General features: G+C 48.8%; 2 protein-coding genes across 3 annotated transcripts; one reads left to right on the top strand and one right to left on the bottom strand.

Annotated features, from left to right (window-relative positions):
- Nucleotides 1-541: 541 nt before the first annotated feature.
- Nucleotides 542-8826, top strand: igfbp2a (insulin-like growth factor binding protein 2a). 2 transcript variants are annotated; one of them, XM_068309374.1, is made up of 4 exons: nt 542-1026; nt 7283-7455; nt 8016-8150; nt 8285-8826. In XM_068309374.1, exons 1-4 carry the CDS (start codon nt 648-650, stop codon nt 8456-8458), a joined length of 861 nt encoding a protein of 286 aa, XP_068165475.1. In that variant the 5' UTR covers nt 542-647; the 3' UTR covers nt 8459-8826. The 2 variants fall into 2 exon arrangements, with proteins under 2 accessions (XP_068165475.1, XP_068165474.1); XM_068309373.1 differs by having other exon boundaries at nt 546-1026; nt 8010-8150.
- Nucleotides 8827-9070: 244 nt separating this feature from the next.
- igfbp5a (insulin-like growth factor binding protein 5a) lies at nt 9071-14544 on the bottom strand. Its single transcript, XM_068309375.1, has 4 exons — nt 13751-14544; nt 11131-11333; nt 10924-11043; nt 9071-10847 (listed from the first exon to the last, which is right to left on the bottom strand). Exons 1-4 carry the CDS (start codon nt 14082-14084, stop codon nt 10710-10712), a joined length of 795 nt encoding a protein of 264 aa, XP_068165476.1. The 5' UTR covers nt 14085-14544; the 3' UTR covers nt 9071-10709.
- Nucleotides 14545-14798: the final 254 nt, after the last annotated feature.

The raw sequence follows: 14798 nt of genomic DNA, 5'->3' as shown, positions 1-14798 counted from the left end.
GCTTTTGTTTGTTTGTTGATCGGTGCATTCTGGGAGTCGGGGTAGATTGGTGATTGAAACAAACGCACCACAGATGTATGTTGAGGGGGGGGGGGTATTTACAGCCCACTTCGGGACCAGGTTCTGTTTTCAGACTGCAGAATTTAGCTTCTTTTTTTTTTACAACCAGGGAAATGATTTCATGTGTAATTTCCACCTGACAGGGGTCAGGGGTCATCCAGATGAGCAGCTGGAGGAGAGGCGGTTGTCTTTAGATGGACAGAAACACTTTTATGACTGAGGAAAAAACGGAAAACTCGTGAATTAATCCCTCAGACTTTAAACCACGTCTTTAAACACAGGACTTTGTTAGATCAGAACATTTAAACTGTTAAAAAAACATCAAACCAGGAGAAAATGACGCACAGCTGCTTTGTCCGCTTTGCGTAATTTGCCTCTGATGTTTCAGTCAAAACTACAGCTGTCATTAGAACCCCCCCTCCCCTGTCCCCTCCAGTATTAACATGTGGCCCCAATAGCGAACCTGGGATTTTGTAGGACCCAGCAGCCTTCCAGATCCCGGCTTCACCTGTTCTCCTGCACATTTCTCCGCGTTTTTTCTCCGAGGATTCCCTTTCCATCGCCCCCTGATAATAACCGGGAGCCTCATGCCCGGAACAATGCTGTCTTCTGCGGTGTGCAGCTTTCTCTTCCTCTCTGCGTCTTTGGCCGGCGCCTCCCTGGCCGAGATGGTGTTCCGCTGCCCGGGATGCACCGCGGAGCGCCAGGCGCTGTGCCCAAAGCTCACCGAGACTTGCGCAGAGATTGTGCGCGAACCGGGTTGCGGGTGCTGTCCCGTGTGCGCCCGGCAAGAGGGGGAGACGTGCGGCGTGTACACCCCGAGGTGCGCCACCGGTCTGCGGTGCTACCCCACGCCCGACTCGGAGCTTCCACTGGAGCAACTGGTGCAGGGCCAGGGCCAGTGCCGGCGCAAAGTGGACACGGACACCGGCGCGTCCAGCCAGGAGCCCCGGGACCAAACCAGCGGTCAGTTCGTTTGCTGGATGTGTGCTTGTCTTCCATCAATTTTTAATGACACCGTCTAGACTGAATAGAGTATAGGAGTATTGCATTGTCATGTGTGTGTGTCAAACAGCGACTGTTGCTGCATAATGAAGTTCTAGTGATCATTTTTCTCGGTAGTTCAGGGTATTTCTGTTATTTTATGATGATATCAAATATATTTTTAGTTCATGGCTGCAGCAGATAATTCTGCCACCCCCCACCCCCACCCCCTCTGTCCCATTTAATCCACCAGAATCCAGACTGTGCATTACAGGGGTGCATGTCTTGACTTCTGCAGCATTTCGCCACTTCATTCATGTTGCGTGAGCTTTTCTTGCAGTCCTGCGTTGCACAGACCTGTTTACCCCCCCCCCCCCATGCATGCACGGGAGGGGAGACAGGAACAAAAGGAACGGTCCCTTTGCCCAAGTTAACCTCAGCTATGCTCCAAACAGTCGGCCCACCGGCTTCAAAACGCTGTAACAGAGAACAAGGCTGTGGCTTGCAAAATTCCCCGAAGTTGCCGTCGGTGGGATGGACACAGAAAACATCACGGTATTGATGTTGACATTTCTAGAGGGGAGTGGAGGGGAGAAACAGAGACAGCGGAAGGAATGCTGGCTTGATTAGAACTGTGGACTTTAGGCTTTGACCAGAAGTAACAGTAAACCGTTGTTGACGAGCTCCACACGCGACGCCTCCCTGAGGTTCAGCAGCAAAACAGGACGGCTCAAGGCGAAGGAGGAGAGACATCCGCCTGGACGCCTGTTGATTTTGGCACCGGACTCCTGGAACGGAGTGAAACCTACCGGAGACGTTCGGGGTAACCCTGTTCGCCGTAAAGCCGCACCGGCATATGGACAAAAGGTCAAAGCGAAAGAGTCACGCATTGGCGGGCACCAAAACAGGCCTGAGCTGCAAGGTTGCATGAAGGAAACGCAAAGGGAGACATGTGGTGACAGTTTTTCTCCTCATAAGTCAGATTTTGCCAATTTCTATCATCTCTACACAGATTTGACTCTGAAAAAGGTGCAGCGACGCTTTGAGAGTAGAAATTGCCTCTCAAATCGTCGCTACTGCAGTTGGGAAAGCAATTTCTGACAAAGGCCAAGGTGGAGGGTTACACCTCAAGGCCGAAAAGATGAACGGAAAACGTTCAAGCGGTCAGGCACGCTTCTTTTTCGACGTTTAATCGAAGCGGCGTCGACTTGTATTTTTGCTGGCTCAGCGTTTCTCATTCATCTCGGCCCCGCTTTTTTTATTGGCTCGCCTCGAGACGCCACAGACGTGATTTCCTGCCATAAATTCCTCTCCGATTTGCAACGGAAAAAGAAGAAGAAATCAGATCTGAGATAGGAACCAGCTCAAAGCGGCTGCTGGGAGATCAAGAGTGGAGCTGTAAGGTCCTGGCGTTCCTCCACCGGCGTATTTGTTCCACTCTCAGCTGTGACTTCGACCAAAAATTGTCATAAAATCAGTCAGCAGTTGCGATTTGTCAGCCGATTGGATGCTCTGGGTGGATAATGAAAAGATAAAACATTGCAGATGGTTGTTTACGAGCCTGCATATCCTGCTTGTCTGTATTCGATCTTCACGATGGCGCCGAAACAAACGTCACCTCCTGAACATCACGGGATCTCATCGGAACCGCATTCACGAACCGAGGGATTAAGTCAGAATTTTCTCGTTTAGCACAGATTAGCACAAGACCGATCAGAGAGGTTCTATAGCCTCTGAGGGTCGATGTGCAAAGAGGTCAAAGGTCAGATACGAGAGGTCCGATCTGGCTCAGATGTGTTCAAAGGGCTCAGATAGTGTTTGGGTTTTGTTTGTTGGGAGAAGAACCAATTAAATCTGGGCCGTGAATCCAGATGAAGGGGTGCATTCTGGGATTTTTTTTTTCCACTAACACCTAATCTACTTGACAGATTACCATGAAACTGGCCGGAGGAGCTTTCTTTGTCCCGCAGAAGGATCCATTGAATCTGGGAGCGGATCCGGAATAAAGGAGAGGATCAACGACGCCTTTTTATCGCTTTCTTTGAACCCCCGAGGGGTTCGCCATTGTGACGGTCACATGTCCCGGCCGCTGGGCGGCGGCGAGGTGTACGCTCTGCTGAGTGCCTTTTAACATGTTAATAATTCAATCGTAATTCCCTTGTTTCGCTCAGTGGGGCCGAAAAACACACTTCTAAGCAGCGTGAACTTTTGTAACCATGACAACGTGCAGTATCATCAACCAAACAAGAGACTCCTGCTGTTTTTGTGCAGCTGGAATGGATTCAGGTAACAAGAACCATCCATCCATCCATCCGTCTTCTGTTACCGCTTTATTCGCTGTCGCGGGTCACGGGGAGCCTACCCCAGCTGGCTTCGTGCGTGAGGCGGGGGAAACTCTGGGCGTGACGCCAGTGCACCGTGGAGCAGTAACAAGAACATGTCTTAGTTTTGATTTTTGTTACATAAAACTTGACTAAAAACAAAGTTTGATGCGGCAAAAATGAGCAAATCAATAAAAGCATGACTGCTAAATGTGCGCAGCTGCTACTCTTGCTAGTAATTATTTTAATTATTGATTACCCGATAGATTAATTCTTCGGTTCATCATTTTATAGTAATTATCAGTCCGTTGAGGTTGTTTTATTCCTGCTTTGTGCCTTAAATTTTCTGCAGCTGCAGATGGTGGAGCGATTTCTCCATCTTTCCGTCTAAAGATAAGAAACTGAGAATCACTCCTTAACTCTGATGCACGGAATCACATGACTTTTCCCGCCAAAATAAAGTTCCTTAATTAGCCCGACGACCTTGGAAGGGAAGACGCTGGTAAACTCAGAGCCTGGATTTTGCTGGTCTCTCCCAAAGCAAACTGTTGTTTCTGTGCTAATTTGTCTTCCGTGTCAGGCGTGTTATAAAATCTGTTATGGAGGAAAAGTTGGGTAGAAAAAATGTGGAAAACTTCTGGTCGCTGGAACAACACTGTTAGCTAACAAGGGGCATTCCTGTGTACCTGCGGGGGCATCCAGACGGAGCCTGCAGGACTGAAATAGCCCAGAGATAATCCCCCCAATCCCAGGCTTCTCCAAAAACAGGGGCATGCGTGCCATCTCCCTCCGAGGCGTCGGCTTCACGTGTCCCCGTGCCAAGAATCTCCTCATGCCTATAGAGATCCAGAATAACTTCCCAGCCTCCCTTTTGGTCCGCGGTGATTCAAGACAATACAAACACTGTCTGAAATGCTACTGACACTGGAGGGAAGGGGACGCGGGGGTCCGCCAGAGAGAGAGGCGCTTTGTGAGCTTCTTTTTATAGTTTTGCATGAATTTGTAGAAATGTAGCATTTCTGATTTTGGAAACGAGCTCCGATCTCGACATCCTGGAGCTCGCATTTCACTGCATTTCATTCACTGTTTGGATGAATCCTCTGGGGACCATGAACGAGAGTGCTGCCAAAGGTTCGATCCCCAGCATTTGCGGTCCCAAGCCCAGATAAATACAGAGGATTGCAGCAGGAAGGGCATCCAGCATAGAAAACTTTGCCAAAGAAGTATCATCACTCTCATCACATTTCATCATTGTGGCAACCCCTAATGGGACACGCCCAAGGGAAGTTTGGTTTTTTAAAAGTTAAATATACACCTCATATTTCAAATACCTAGTCTTCAGGGATGTTGCACAACCCCGTGAGTAAAAGAAACGAAATGACAATGTCATGTCTTCCCGTTGACATTGCCCGAAGATGAGTAGACTTGCCTGACGGAGGCGAACCCCAAACCTTTCCATGCTCCACCTCCCGGCCAAGTCAGTCATCTGCTCAGTTGACCAGAACCGGGAAGATTCGCCCCGACCCTCCGTGCCATCTGGGAATTCGACATGGATCAGATATAGAAAGGAAGGCTCCGGGGCCTTTGTGAGTGGATTAACCCAAGCAGCAGACTGGACAGTAGGCCCGCTGCTCTGTTGACTCTGCTGATCCCGAGCCCACCGCTGTGGAACGGCTTGCCCTTTAGAGGCCTGGTGCCCCCTCAAAGTGGGGTCCTGACCCCCTTTGTTTTTGCAAGTCCATTTGAGAGGGAGCTGGCTGTTTTTGCTGCTTCTAAACTGTGTGGACCGGACCATTTCGGAGTGAACAGCTCGGGTTTCCAGAAGGAAGGGAGTGCACTTAGATACCGCAGGGATTATGTAAGATGGCCAAACAAAAACGATCCCGTTATTCCTGAGCGTCCTTTATTCATCCACACCACTCCAGGGTCCTCACACCTGATTTCTGTTGACTTCTGGCCCCAAAGGAAAGTTACACAGAGTCCGATGGAGCAGAACCCGACAGCACCGGATCTATCTGATGGCACCAGCACCTTGGAATTTCCTTTCTCCCGTTCCCTCTTAGGCCTTTTGTGATCATTTTCTCCATCCGGATGTCAACTGTACCTCCTGAAGAGCGGCAGCAGCACACACCGTCTTTCATTCCCTGCCTCGCCGCCGGGCTGCGCGTTACGCCTCAGCCCTTGCATAATCGTGATCCACTTCCTGGGGCTGACCGGTTGGACCTTCCCTACTGTCTGAGCTTATTTCCACTAGTTTTCCTGCAGGTGTCAGGTGAAATCCTGGGTAAAATATACGCTATCCGACAAAAAAAAAAAAGTCTCCTGGCTGTCTGGAATATTCCCAGCAGCCAAACAGAGCTCAGACGGAGCCATGTTGCTTTCTGAGGCATCGTGTAACAATTACTTTTCTGTCCAAAATCAGCCGGTTTGGAATGACGTTCCGTTTCCACTCCCTCCGTCAACCCTCAGCCCTGAAATGTGCTCTGTTGTCAAAAACATGTTGGACCTGATGGCCTCTCTCATTGTTTGCGCCATCTGTTTGAAGAGAGGCGTTTTGTTTTTTTTCTCTAACTCCGAAGGGAGAGAAGAAGAAGAGACGGAACGGAAGTTTCGGTTGGGTCCGTGAATGCGTCCAACTCTGGGCCCCGCCCCCTTTGAAAGGTCACAAGATAAACCCGAGGGGTCGTGAATTTTTTGGTAAAATGCGCCATCATTCCAAAACACACATAAAATGTGACAAGAGGTTTCAACTCGCCCAAAAAATATTTGTCTTAAATGTTAGAATTTCATCCACGCAGCAATTTTGAGCTTATTGTACTTTATTTTTCGACATATAAATTTCACCACATTCATTTCTTTGAGGTAGTTTAAAGGTCGATCGTGTTCGAACAAAATATATCCTTCCTTCTGCTTTGACTTTCAAAGATGCCCAGTTGCTTTCCCGTCGGTTCGGGACAAAAAAATTCAGTTTCATTGTATAAATCTGTTCAACTTCAAACTGAAACGACAGAAACGTCGCGTGCATCGTTTTCTGCAAACACCATAGGTTGCATCTCTAAAAACGACACCTACGACGTGTCTGGTGATCAGAGGGGACGTCTGAGTCCAGTTGGATCCGCTTACGTCATCGATGCACGAGATTGAATATCGTTCTGACCCGTGGCGACTTATAATCCTGCTAATTTACAACCTTTTTTTTTTTTTTTTTTTAAACATCTGGTTCTGAAATCAAATCAGACTGGAGGAGAAGAAGCCGTGGCGGCGTGACTGTGGGCTGAGGGTCAGCGGTGGCCAAGTCCTCAGCCCACAGGCTTGTTAATGGAGCCGCATGTGGCACGACCAGAAGGGGAGGACCACCGACACTGAGTGATTGTGCAGATGCGGACCCCCCCCAATGATAAAGCCGTGGCAGAGAGGAAAGTTTCAGGAATAGCGATTTAAATCATTCTGAATATAATTTAATTTATCCGTACTTGAGCCGGGCAGGTCGGTTCGGTTCTCATTGAGCCTTTCCCAATCGAATGCCACAAATTCCCAAAGAAGGAGAAAGTTTTCAGAAGGATTCCCGAGTCGGCATCCCCTTCTGCCTTCTCGGAAAACCTTTTTAGCGGCGCTGACTTCTAACTTTGTCACCTTGACAAATGATGTGTGCCGTTTGCAGCTTATTTCAGCTGCTAAAAAGCTCGATCCATTACCGGGATGACAGCAGAGCGGCTGAGTGCTCGGAAACTGTCCCGACCAGTCGCAGGTTAAATGCTTTTAGCAGCCAATATGTCCAAGTGTGCTTGACACTGACGTCCCGTCACGGCCCATTCATCTCCCCCCCCCGAGCCTCCTCATGAGTTTACTCTAACTTAATGTTAGCCGACTTTACTGGTGCTCTAGAGGTCTTTGACGCCGTGCCTCCACACCTGCAGGTGAGGCTGTGGAGCTGCAGCCCGAGCAGAGCCTGACCGAGATCAGGAAGCCCAGCAAAGATCCCACCTGGCTGGGGCCCAAAGAGAGCGCCGTTCGCCAGCACCGGCAGGAGATGAAGACCAAGATGAAGACCAACAAGGTGGAGGAGGTCAAACCAGCACGGCCCAAGCAGGTGAACGTCACATCCGGAAAGTTTCAAATTAAGAGCTTTTTTTTCCCCCAAGTGTTGTGGGTGATTTGAAAATATTTAGTTTTATTTGGGAGGGTGGGGTGGAGATGTGTTTGTTTTAGATTTCTTTTACATTTTACTGAGGTGTTTTATTTTGAAAGTACTCCATCAGTCCTGCAGGTCTACAAATCGGCTGCAGAGGAGGTGAAAAGCAGCTCAGTGTCGCCTCCCTCTGGCCCGGCAGCTCCGGATTGGACCGATGAGAGCTGCAGCACACAAACCATTCAAAGATCACATGATACACTTATTATATAGCTTGAATGTTTTTTTCCCCTGCTTTTTATGTGATATTTATTTGTCATAAAAATCTTAATGTTGTCTATCAAGGATTAATTCTGTTTTGTGCATTGATTTTTTTTAAAATTCTGGTCTTTCACTTTAATTTTTGACTGGAAAATAGCAACAAAAGCTAAAAAACTTTTAATAAAGGTAATAATTTGAACAGGACGCTCTTTCCTTCTACCTGCGGGTCCATGATGTGTTCTGTTGTTTTGAAGACGCAGTGTCAGCAGGACCTGGATCAGATCCTGGAGAGGATATCCAAGATGCCCTTCAGAGATAACCGAGGTCCTCTGGAAGACCTGTATGCCCTGCACATCCCCAACTGTGACAAGAGGGGGCAGTATAACCTCAAACAGGTAGCTCCAGTTTGAACGGCTGCAGGCGGGAAAATAAAGAAGGTGTATTTTCATGCAGATGTTGGTGCTGGTGGAGAAAAACTCACCCGTCTGCTCATTTCTGGTCATGACCGCTCTCCGTTTTTGTGTTTCAGTGCAAGATGTCGCTCCACGGCCAGCGTGGCGAATGCTGGTGCGTCAACCCCCAAACCGGCCGACCCATCCCATCGGCCCCCACTGTGAGGGGGGACCCCAACTGCAGCCAGTACCTCACGGAGCTGGATCTAGAGCAGGAGCTCCCTGACATCGCCCAGATACACGGCGTGTAACCAAAAAAAACAAACTGTAAAGTACTTGGGAACAAAGAACATGAGAGTAAGCTATATTTGTGTGTTTGTGCGCATAGACAACATTTGAAGTCACAACCAGCAAAAAAGGATTAAATGGTAGAATCCAGCTTGGGCTAGGACGTAGCTGCAGATTATGTTAGCGGCAGTGAGACTCGTAGATGTCGCTAGATGTCAGCCGGAGCGACTTTGCTTCACTAGAAGTGACTTTGCAGAGTTGCCCTGTTGTCAGTGTTTTGTACCGTTTGTGTTGAGAAGTGGAAAAACGCCACTTTTTTTTTAGGTGTGTTTTTGTGTCCTTGCTTGCAGGCTACATTAGCAGCTAACGCCATTAAAGGGACGTTAATCCAGTTGTGTCCCTGTGTGTTTTTTAACTGCTGCGCAACCAACTCCGTGACTCTCCCCGTAGTAATTATGGCTTGCAGGATTAATCAAATTTGACACCATTATAAGTGAAAATATACCCCCCCTACTGGTGATAGAGCGAAAGGCAACCACGCTAACATGTAGAGATTATGAATACCTGCAGGAAATGGAAGGGTGTGGCATTGAAAGGCACCATGCTGGCAGATCCACACATATTTCATCAAGATGTTTGTGAGTATGTGAACTTTATTTAAATAGTGATTCATCATTACAAAAAAATAAAATAAACGAGTACATCAATTACACTCCTGATAAATATTTCACATTAATCTTTAGCCTAACTGAGATTCTGACACATTTTGCCGGCGAGAGCCGCCGTCTCCTCAGGAATGTTCGCGATTATAAATCATTTAGATTATCATTTAAGAGATCCAATCGAACAAATCCGGATCTGGAATATTTCTCGATTTGGACATCATCCGCATGCAAATGAAAATTCAAAGCAGCGTTGGGCAGAAGGCACTTGAATTTACATGCAAACTCAGCGACCTTTGCTTTCTGCAGGATAAAGGGGCGGTAATGGTGACAGATTTGCTTGTGCGGTGGCGGCGAACACCCAGCACATGGAAACACAAACATGCCTTTGCATACGATTTGTGTGTGGAGAGAACCATAAGGTCTAAACAGCACACACACACACACACACACGCACACACACACACACACACTGTACATACATTTACAAACTGCTGTTGTTTATGACTGGAGTTGTGTTATAATTGCTTGTTCGTGAAACTGGGGACCGGCCATTGTTCTGGAGTCTCGTTATCCCGAAACCACGACGGCATGAAAAATGTCCCGTTGGACCAAAAACCCGTTTTTCCAACAGACGTAACGCCCGTCGCTCCAGTCCAGTATTTTGGAAACACACCCTCTCTTGATTAGATGGTTAGAGAGTGAAAAAATGTCAGGGTCAGACCAATCAGAGGCGGCGGAGAGTGTTTATACAGCGAACGGGACGAATCCAATGGGGCTTTTTCTGGACTATTGGAGTTCTCTGAATAATGGGCCATCAGAACAATGGCTCAGTGGCCTTGAAAGCACCGCCGCCGTCTTTTCATTCGCTTAAAATACTACTGAAATGATAGTGGCGAAATGAGGAGCTACAGTTACAGCAAAGTGTAAGGCGAGGACGACGCGAGAGACGCAACCGCAACCGGCGAAAGCGTCAGATAGCCCATTTGAATTTGATTTCTAGAAAGAAAAATTAAATAAAAACACGCTCATTCAGATTTTACATCAAAGACACAATCAAGCTAGTTGTCATTGCGCTAGGCGAAGCTAAGCTAACCAGCTGCGGACTGATAAAGCGATGACACAATTTGGCTTCAGCAAAATGAAAAGAGGCGAATAAACTTGACGCCGATGTATGAATTAGTTGGATTTAATCACAAAATGACGTCTTGCGCTCGATTCACGATGAGCTAAATGCTCATTTTGACGACATTTTGACGATGTCTCGCATTGGTTTTCTTTTTTATCGTGGTCACGATGGAAATGAGAAACAGCAAACATTTTTAGCCACATTTAAGATATGTCTTGTCTCAGAATTTCTCAGAAGAAGTTTAGCTTTGACACAACATCAATGTCATACAAATATATATAATCCTCTATATTTTATAGATATAAAGAGGTGTGTCTGACCTCAGACGGGGAGTCAGAGCGAAGTGTTCAGCTCAGCTTCCCCTTCAGAAAATAAAAGATAACCAGTCCATCACACCTGACCTGGTAGATAAGCATTTGTACCATGTTTCTGATTGGCAGTCATTAAGTGTGCTAGCTTGATTGGCAGGTTTTTGAGAGGTCGTCATTCGTTGCTGTTGTTGCTGCTGTCGAGCTCCTTGCATTGCAGGTCGCCTCCGGCGAAGTTGATCCCTGGGATCTTCTCGCCGAATCGGTCAACGCACCAGCAGATCCCCCTCCTCCTCCCACGAGACGGCTTACACTGCACGCAAAGACAAGGATGGGATGATGTAGCCGCCACGCTACGGGACCTGATGCGTGTAATTATCAGTCCGTACCTGTTTACGCTTGAAGAAGCCCTTCTTGTCACAGTTGGGGATGTAGAGCGACAGAGCCAGAACCCGGGACGTGTCCTTCATGCTCTGGATCAGATTGTCCAGCCTCCTCCTGCAGGGACCCTGAACGCATCGACGGAGCGAATGTTTTACACGATGGGAAAAATGTGTGCACAAAAGGAATAATGGACGAAATGAGTTTCCACTTACAAACTCAGGCTCCAGTTTGTCCAGGCTGAGGGGAGAGAAGTCCAGGTTGCTGTTGGGTCCTAGCCTAGCTAGCTGCTTCTTGCGATCCTTGGCCTGCTTCATGGCCTGGGCCTTCCGGCTGCTGATGTGGTCTCTTCCAAACAGGGGGACTTTGGTTTGGTAGTCTGGGCCCGGCATCAAAGAGTCATCCTGAGAGTCTCCATCTGTCACCGATTCAAAGACCCATTGTTAGCATCGTCTTGAAGCTAGCCTGCTGGTTAACATTCACGAAAACATTGTATGTAACAAACGGAGCTAGCAAATTCTTGCAGGGCCAGATCTGCAGACGCCCACTGATGGGATTATTTTTCTGTTGAACACAAACCCGGAAATGTAGCATTGGCTTTATTGAACACAAAAGTAAAGCTAAAGCCGTTGCATTGAGCGTCATGATCGCTCTGCTCCAGCTGAGTGCTTATTTAGCACAGTTAGGGGCTTCTGGCCAGCTGCAGCTTGGACATGTTGACATACAGGACAACATAGCCTACATTTATGGCAGCTTAGGTCGCCAGTTTGGGGTATATGCAGACCAGGGGTTTTAAAACTTTTATAGCTTCTGGCCTAAATGAGATATTTAGCCTCCCCCTGGCACCCAGACCCATGAAAACATGCTATTACCCCTGTCATGTGGCCAGCCACCAAAAAAACAGCCGCAGCCCGTTTTGGGTCCCCGCCCCATCCCCCACAGAAACCCCTCGTGTTCTTCATCTTTCATCTGCGCAAAAAAAAATACAGCTAGTCGCTAAAATGTTCGGGGTCAGCGGTGCAAACCTCAGCGCTCGCCCCTCTCCCTCGTCCCACCCTCTGTCCACATGACCGCAAACGAGCGTGTCAAGGCCGGCCAGCGCTTCATTTATAGCCGTAACGCGGCGTTAGCCTCGGATGCTAGCCACAGCTGGCGCGTCTGTGTCACGCACTTGTTTCCGTTCCATTTTGGCGGATTGGATAGGCCGACGTGATCGCTAAGCTACGAAGCTAACAGCGGTGAAATAAAGTCACAGATGCTGCAAACGATGCTTAAACCTCCCCCCACCCCTCCAACCCCCTCGTGCCCCCCGTGACGACGACGACGATGATGATGAAGATCACCATGACATGGTTCTTGGAAACAGCTGGAGAGATTCCCTCCAGTTTCCTGCTGACACTGATTTTTTTTTTTTTTTTTCCTGCAACGGAAAAGCTGGAGCAGATCAGCAGCTGTGAGTCCAATCCCAATCCCAATCCCAATCCTCGTTTGCTAATCCTCGAGCTCGTCTAATCTGATCCGCGATGACTGATCGCTGCTCTCATTTCCTCCCTCATCCTTGGTTTTCAAATCGGCACCGTGAATGCCGCTGTGCATTAAAACAGGACAATTGGAATTAGCAGATAGACGGGGGGGGGGGAGGTCAGAAGCCTGAATTCTGCTGAATCACTGCAAAGCCTGGGCCTGCAGCGCCGCCACAGACATGGGGGGTGGGATGAAGAAGCCGGGGAGGGGCGAGGGAAGAGTGGACGGGAGGGAGCAGATGAGAGTGTGGGAAAGGGAGGAATATGGAAGATGAATAGATTTCATATAAAACAATTTGAAAGATGCACCAAAAAAAAAAAAAACAACGCAAAAATGAAAAAAGATTTTTTTTTAAAAAGGGCGATGAGGGTGATGAGGCTCATTTATAAGTTTTTAACCCTTACTGGTGGGAATGGTTTGTTTCCAGTTTGGAAGGGAGAGGGTGAAACTGGGTACGGACGGAAAGAAGAATAGAAGAGAAAGAGGAGAAGAGGCGGCGGGAGAGAATAGAGAGACGGGGACAAAAAAAAAGCCCAGTTAGGTGTGGGAAAAAGTGGATGTTGGAAAGGTGGAGGTCTGCAGGGGAGTTGACAAAAGAAAGGATAGAGGACAAAAAGAGAAGTGGGGAGGAGGGGGGGGGGTGAGAGGAAGGTAAGAGTCGACACCCCGACGAGAGGGCAAGGGCCAACGCTTCCCACAAAGCTCTCAGACGCCAGACGTGGAGGAGAGGAGCCTGAGAGCACCACCTGTAATCTTCTCCCTTGTTTCATGTCGGGCGGAGGCCCCAAGGCGACTAGGTGGGGGTGGGGGTGGGGGGGGGCACTCACGCCAAACCCACTGATTTACAACCAGTAGCCCCCACGAGGGGGCTTTTTAAACGGAGATGACAGGATGAGTGGTGGAGTCAAGGGGGTCAAGGTACATGGGGGCGTTTTTGGGGGTGGGGGTGGGTTGGAGTCGTGCGCTCCTGTAATGACAGGTGTCAAACCTGGCTTTAAAGAGGGCTGGGAGTGACAGCAGGCACATGAACGCAACACGGCCTCCTTTTTCATCCTGCAGCATTGTGGGGTGACAGGCGTGGGGGTGGGGGGGTGGGGTGGGGGGGCGCTCTGGCTGAGGGCTTTATTAAAATTCCTGCATCGACAAGGGAGCAGTGACACCTCCATCCAGCTGTTTGTGATTTTATGCGCAACAGATTCTCTGCGCAAGGGCGGATGACGCGTAAAGAGAGAAAAGACGCGCATTCTAATTAATAATTAATAACTCATTCTAATACATAACTGTTAAAAAAAGAGACAGAAAGAGACCTACCTTGAGAGGAATGCAGCAGTTTGTACAACTTCTCGTTCCTGCACACCCCCCGGCCGTGCAGGAGTGCGTGCAGCGGCTTCTCCTCTCCGTTTTTCGGTAAGCACCGGAGACCGCGCGTGCACGGCCCGGTGTACACGCCGCACGGCTGGCCCTCGTCGAGCGCGCACGTCAGGCAGCATCCGCAACCGGGCTCCTTCACCAGCTGACAGCCCACCGGCACCGGCGGACACATGGACCGGGACTTCTGGTCGCACGGCTGGCACGGAACGTAGGACGAAGCGCAGCCGGTGAAGCTCAGCAGGGGGAGCAGGAGGAAGGAGACGCTCAGCAGCATGGCGCGCTTCTTTTCTCCAGTCTCCAAAATGCAGGGGCGTGTGAAACCCGAAATCCGTAGAGATTTTTAAAAAAAAAAATTTTTTTTAAATCGATTTAGATCTTGTGGTGAAGCTGTTCTTGGGGAGCCCACATATCAGGCGGGGTGTTGCATCCACAGGTGCGTTTGCTTTGCGCAGCTCAGGATCCCTAAAACGTCACCAGCATCCGATGGTGGCAATCTACTCAGGTTCTATCCGTCAAAATCTTGTAATAAATTAGGAATAAAAAGTTTTAAAAAAAAATAAAATAAAATAAAATATCCAGACGCGTATTTCTCTCCGGTCTCACCGGTGCGCGGTGCCGTTTTACGCGCAGGCAGGCTCGTCTCCCAAGACAGAAAAGAGGCTAATTCCCTCCGTAGGTTATTTCACCCGCACGGTTTGTGAGCAGAATGCATCATCTGCGCCTTTGAGTTTGCCTTTTAAAAAAAGAAAGCGCCAGAGGCGAAGCCCGTACCGATGGGTATGTCAAACAAACGTTCGGGGGTGGGGGTGGGGGTGGGGGAGGGAGGCGCACTTGTCAACTCCAGTGCGCTGAGATGCTGATTCCACGGGGCGGGTGCTGGCATGTCTCCAGATCTGCCAGATACGAGACGATGCTCCTGAAGGGAGACTGAATGAGACCTGGTCTCTTTCTGCAGAAGCCCCATCCTCACTAACATCGCGTCGTTGTC

This window comes from Antennarius striatus, chromosome 24 (assembly GCF_040054535.1).
Source record: "Antennarius striatus isolate MH-2024 chromosome 24, ASM4005453v1, whole genome shotgun sequence".
NCBI classification, from domain to species: Eukaryota; Metazoa; Chordata; class Actinopteri; order Lophiiformes; family Antennariidae; genus Antennarius; species Antennarius striatus.
Note: the sequence above shows the minus strand (reverse complement) of the source record. Positions and strands in the feature narration are given on the sequence as shown.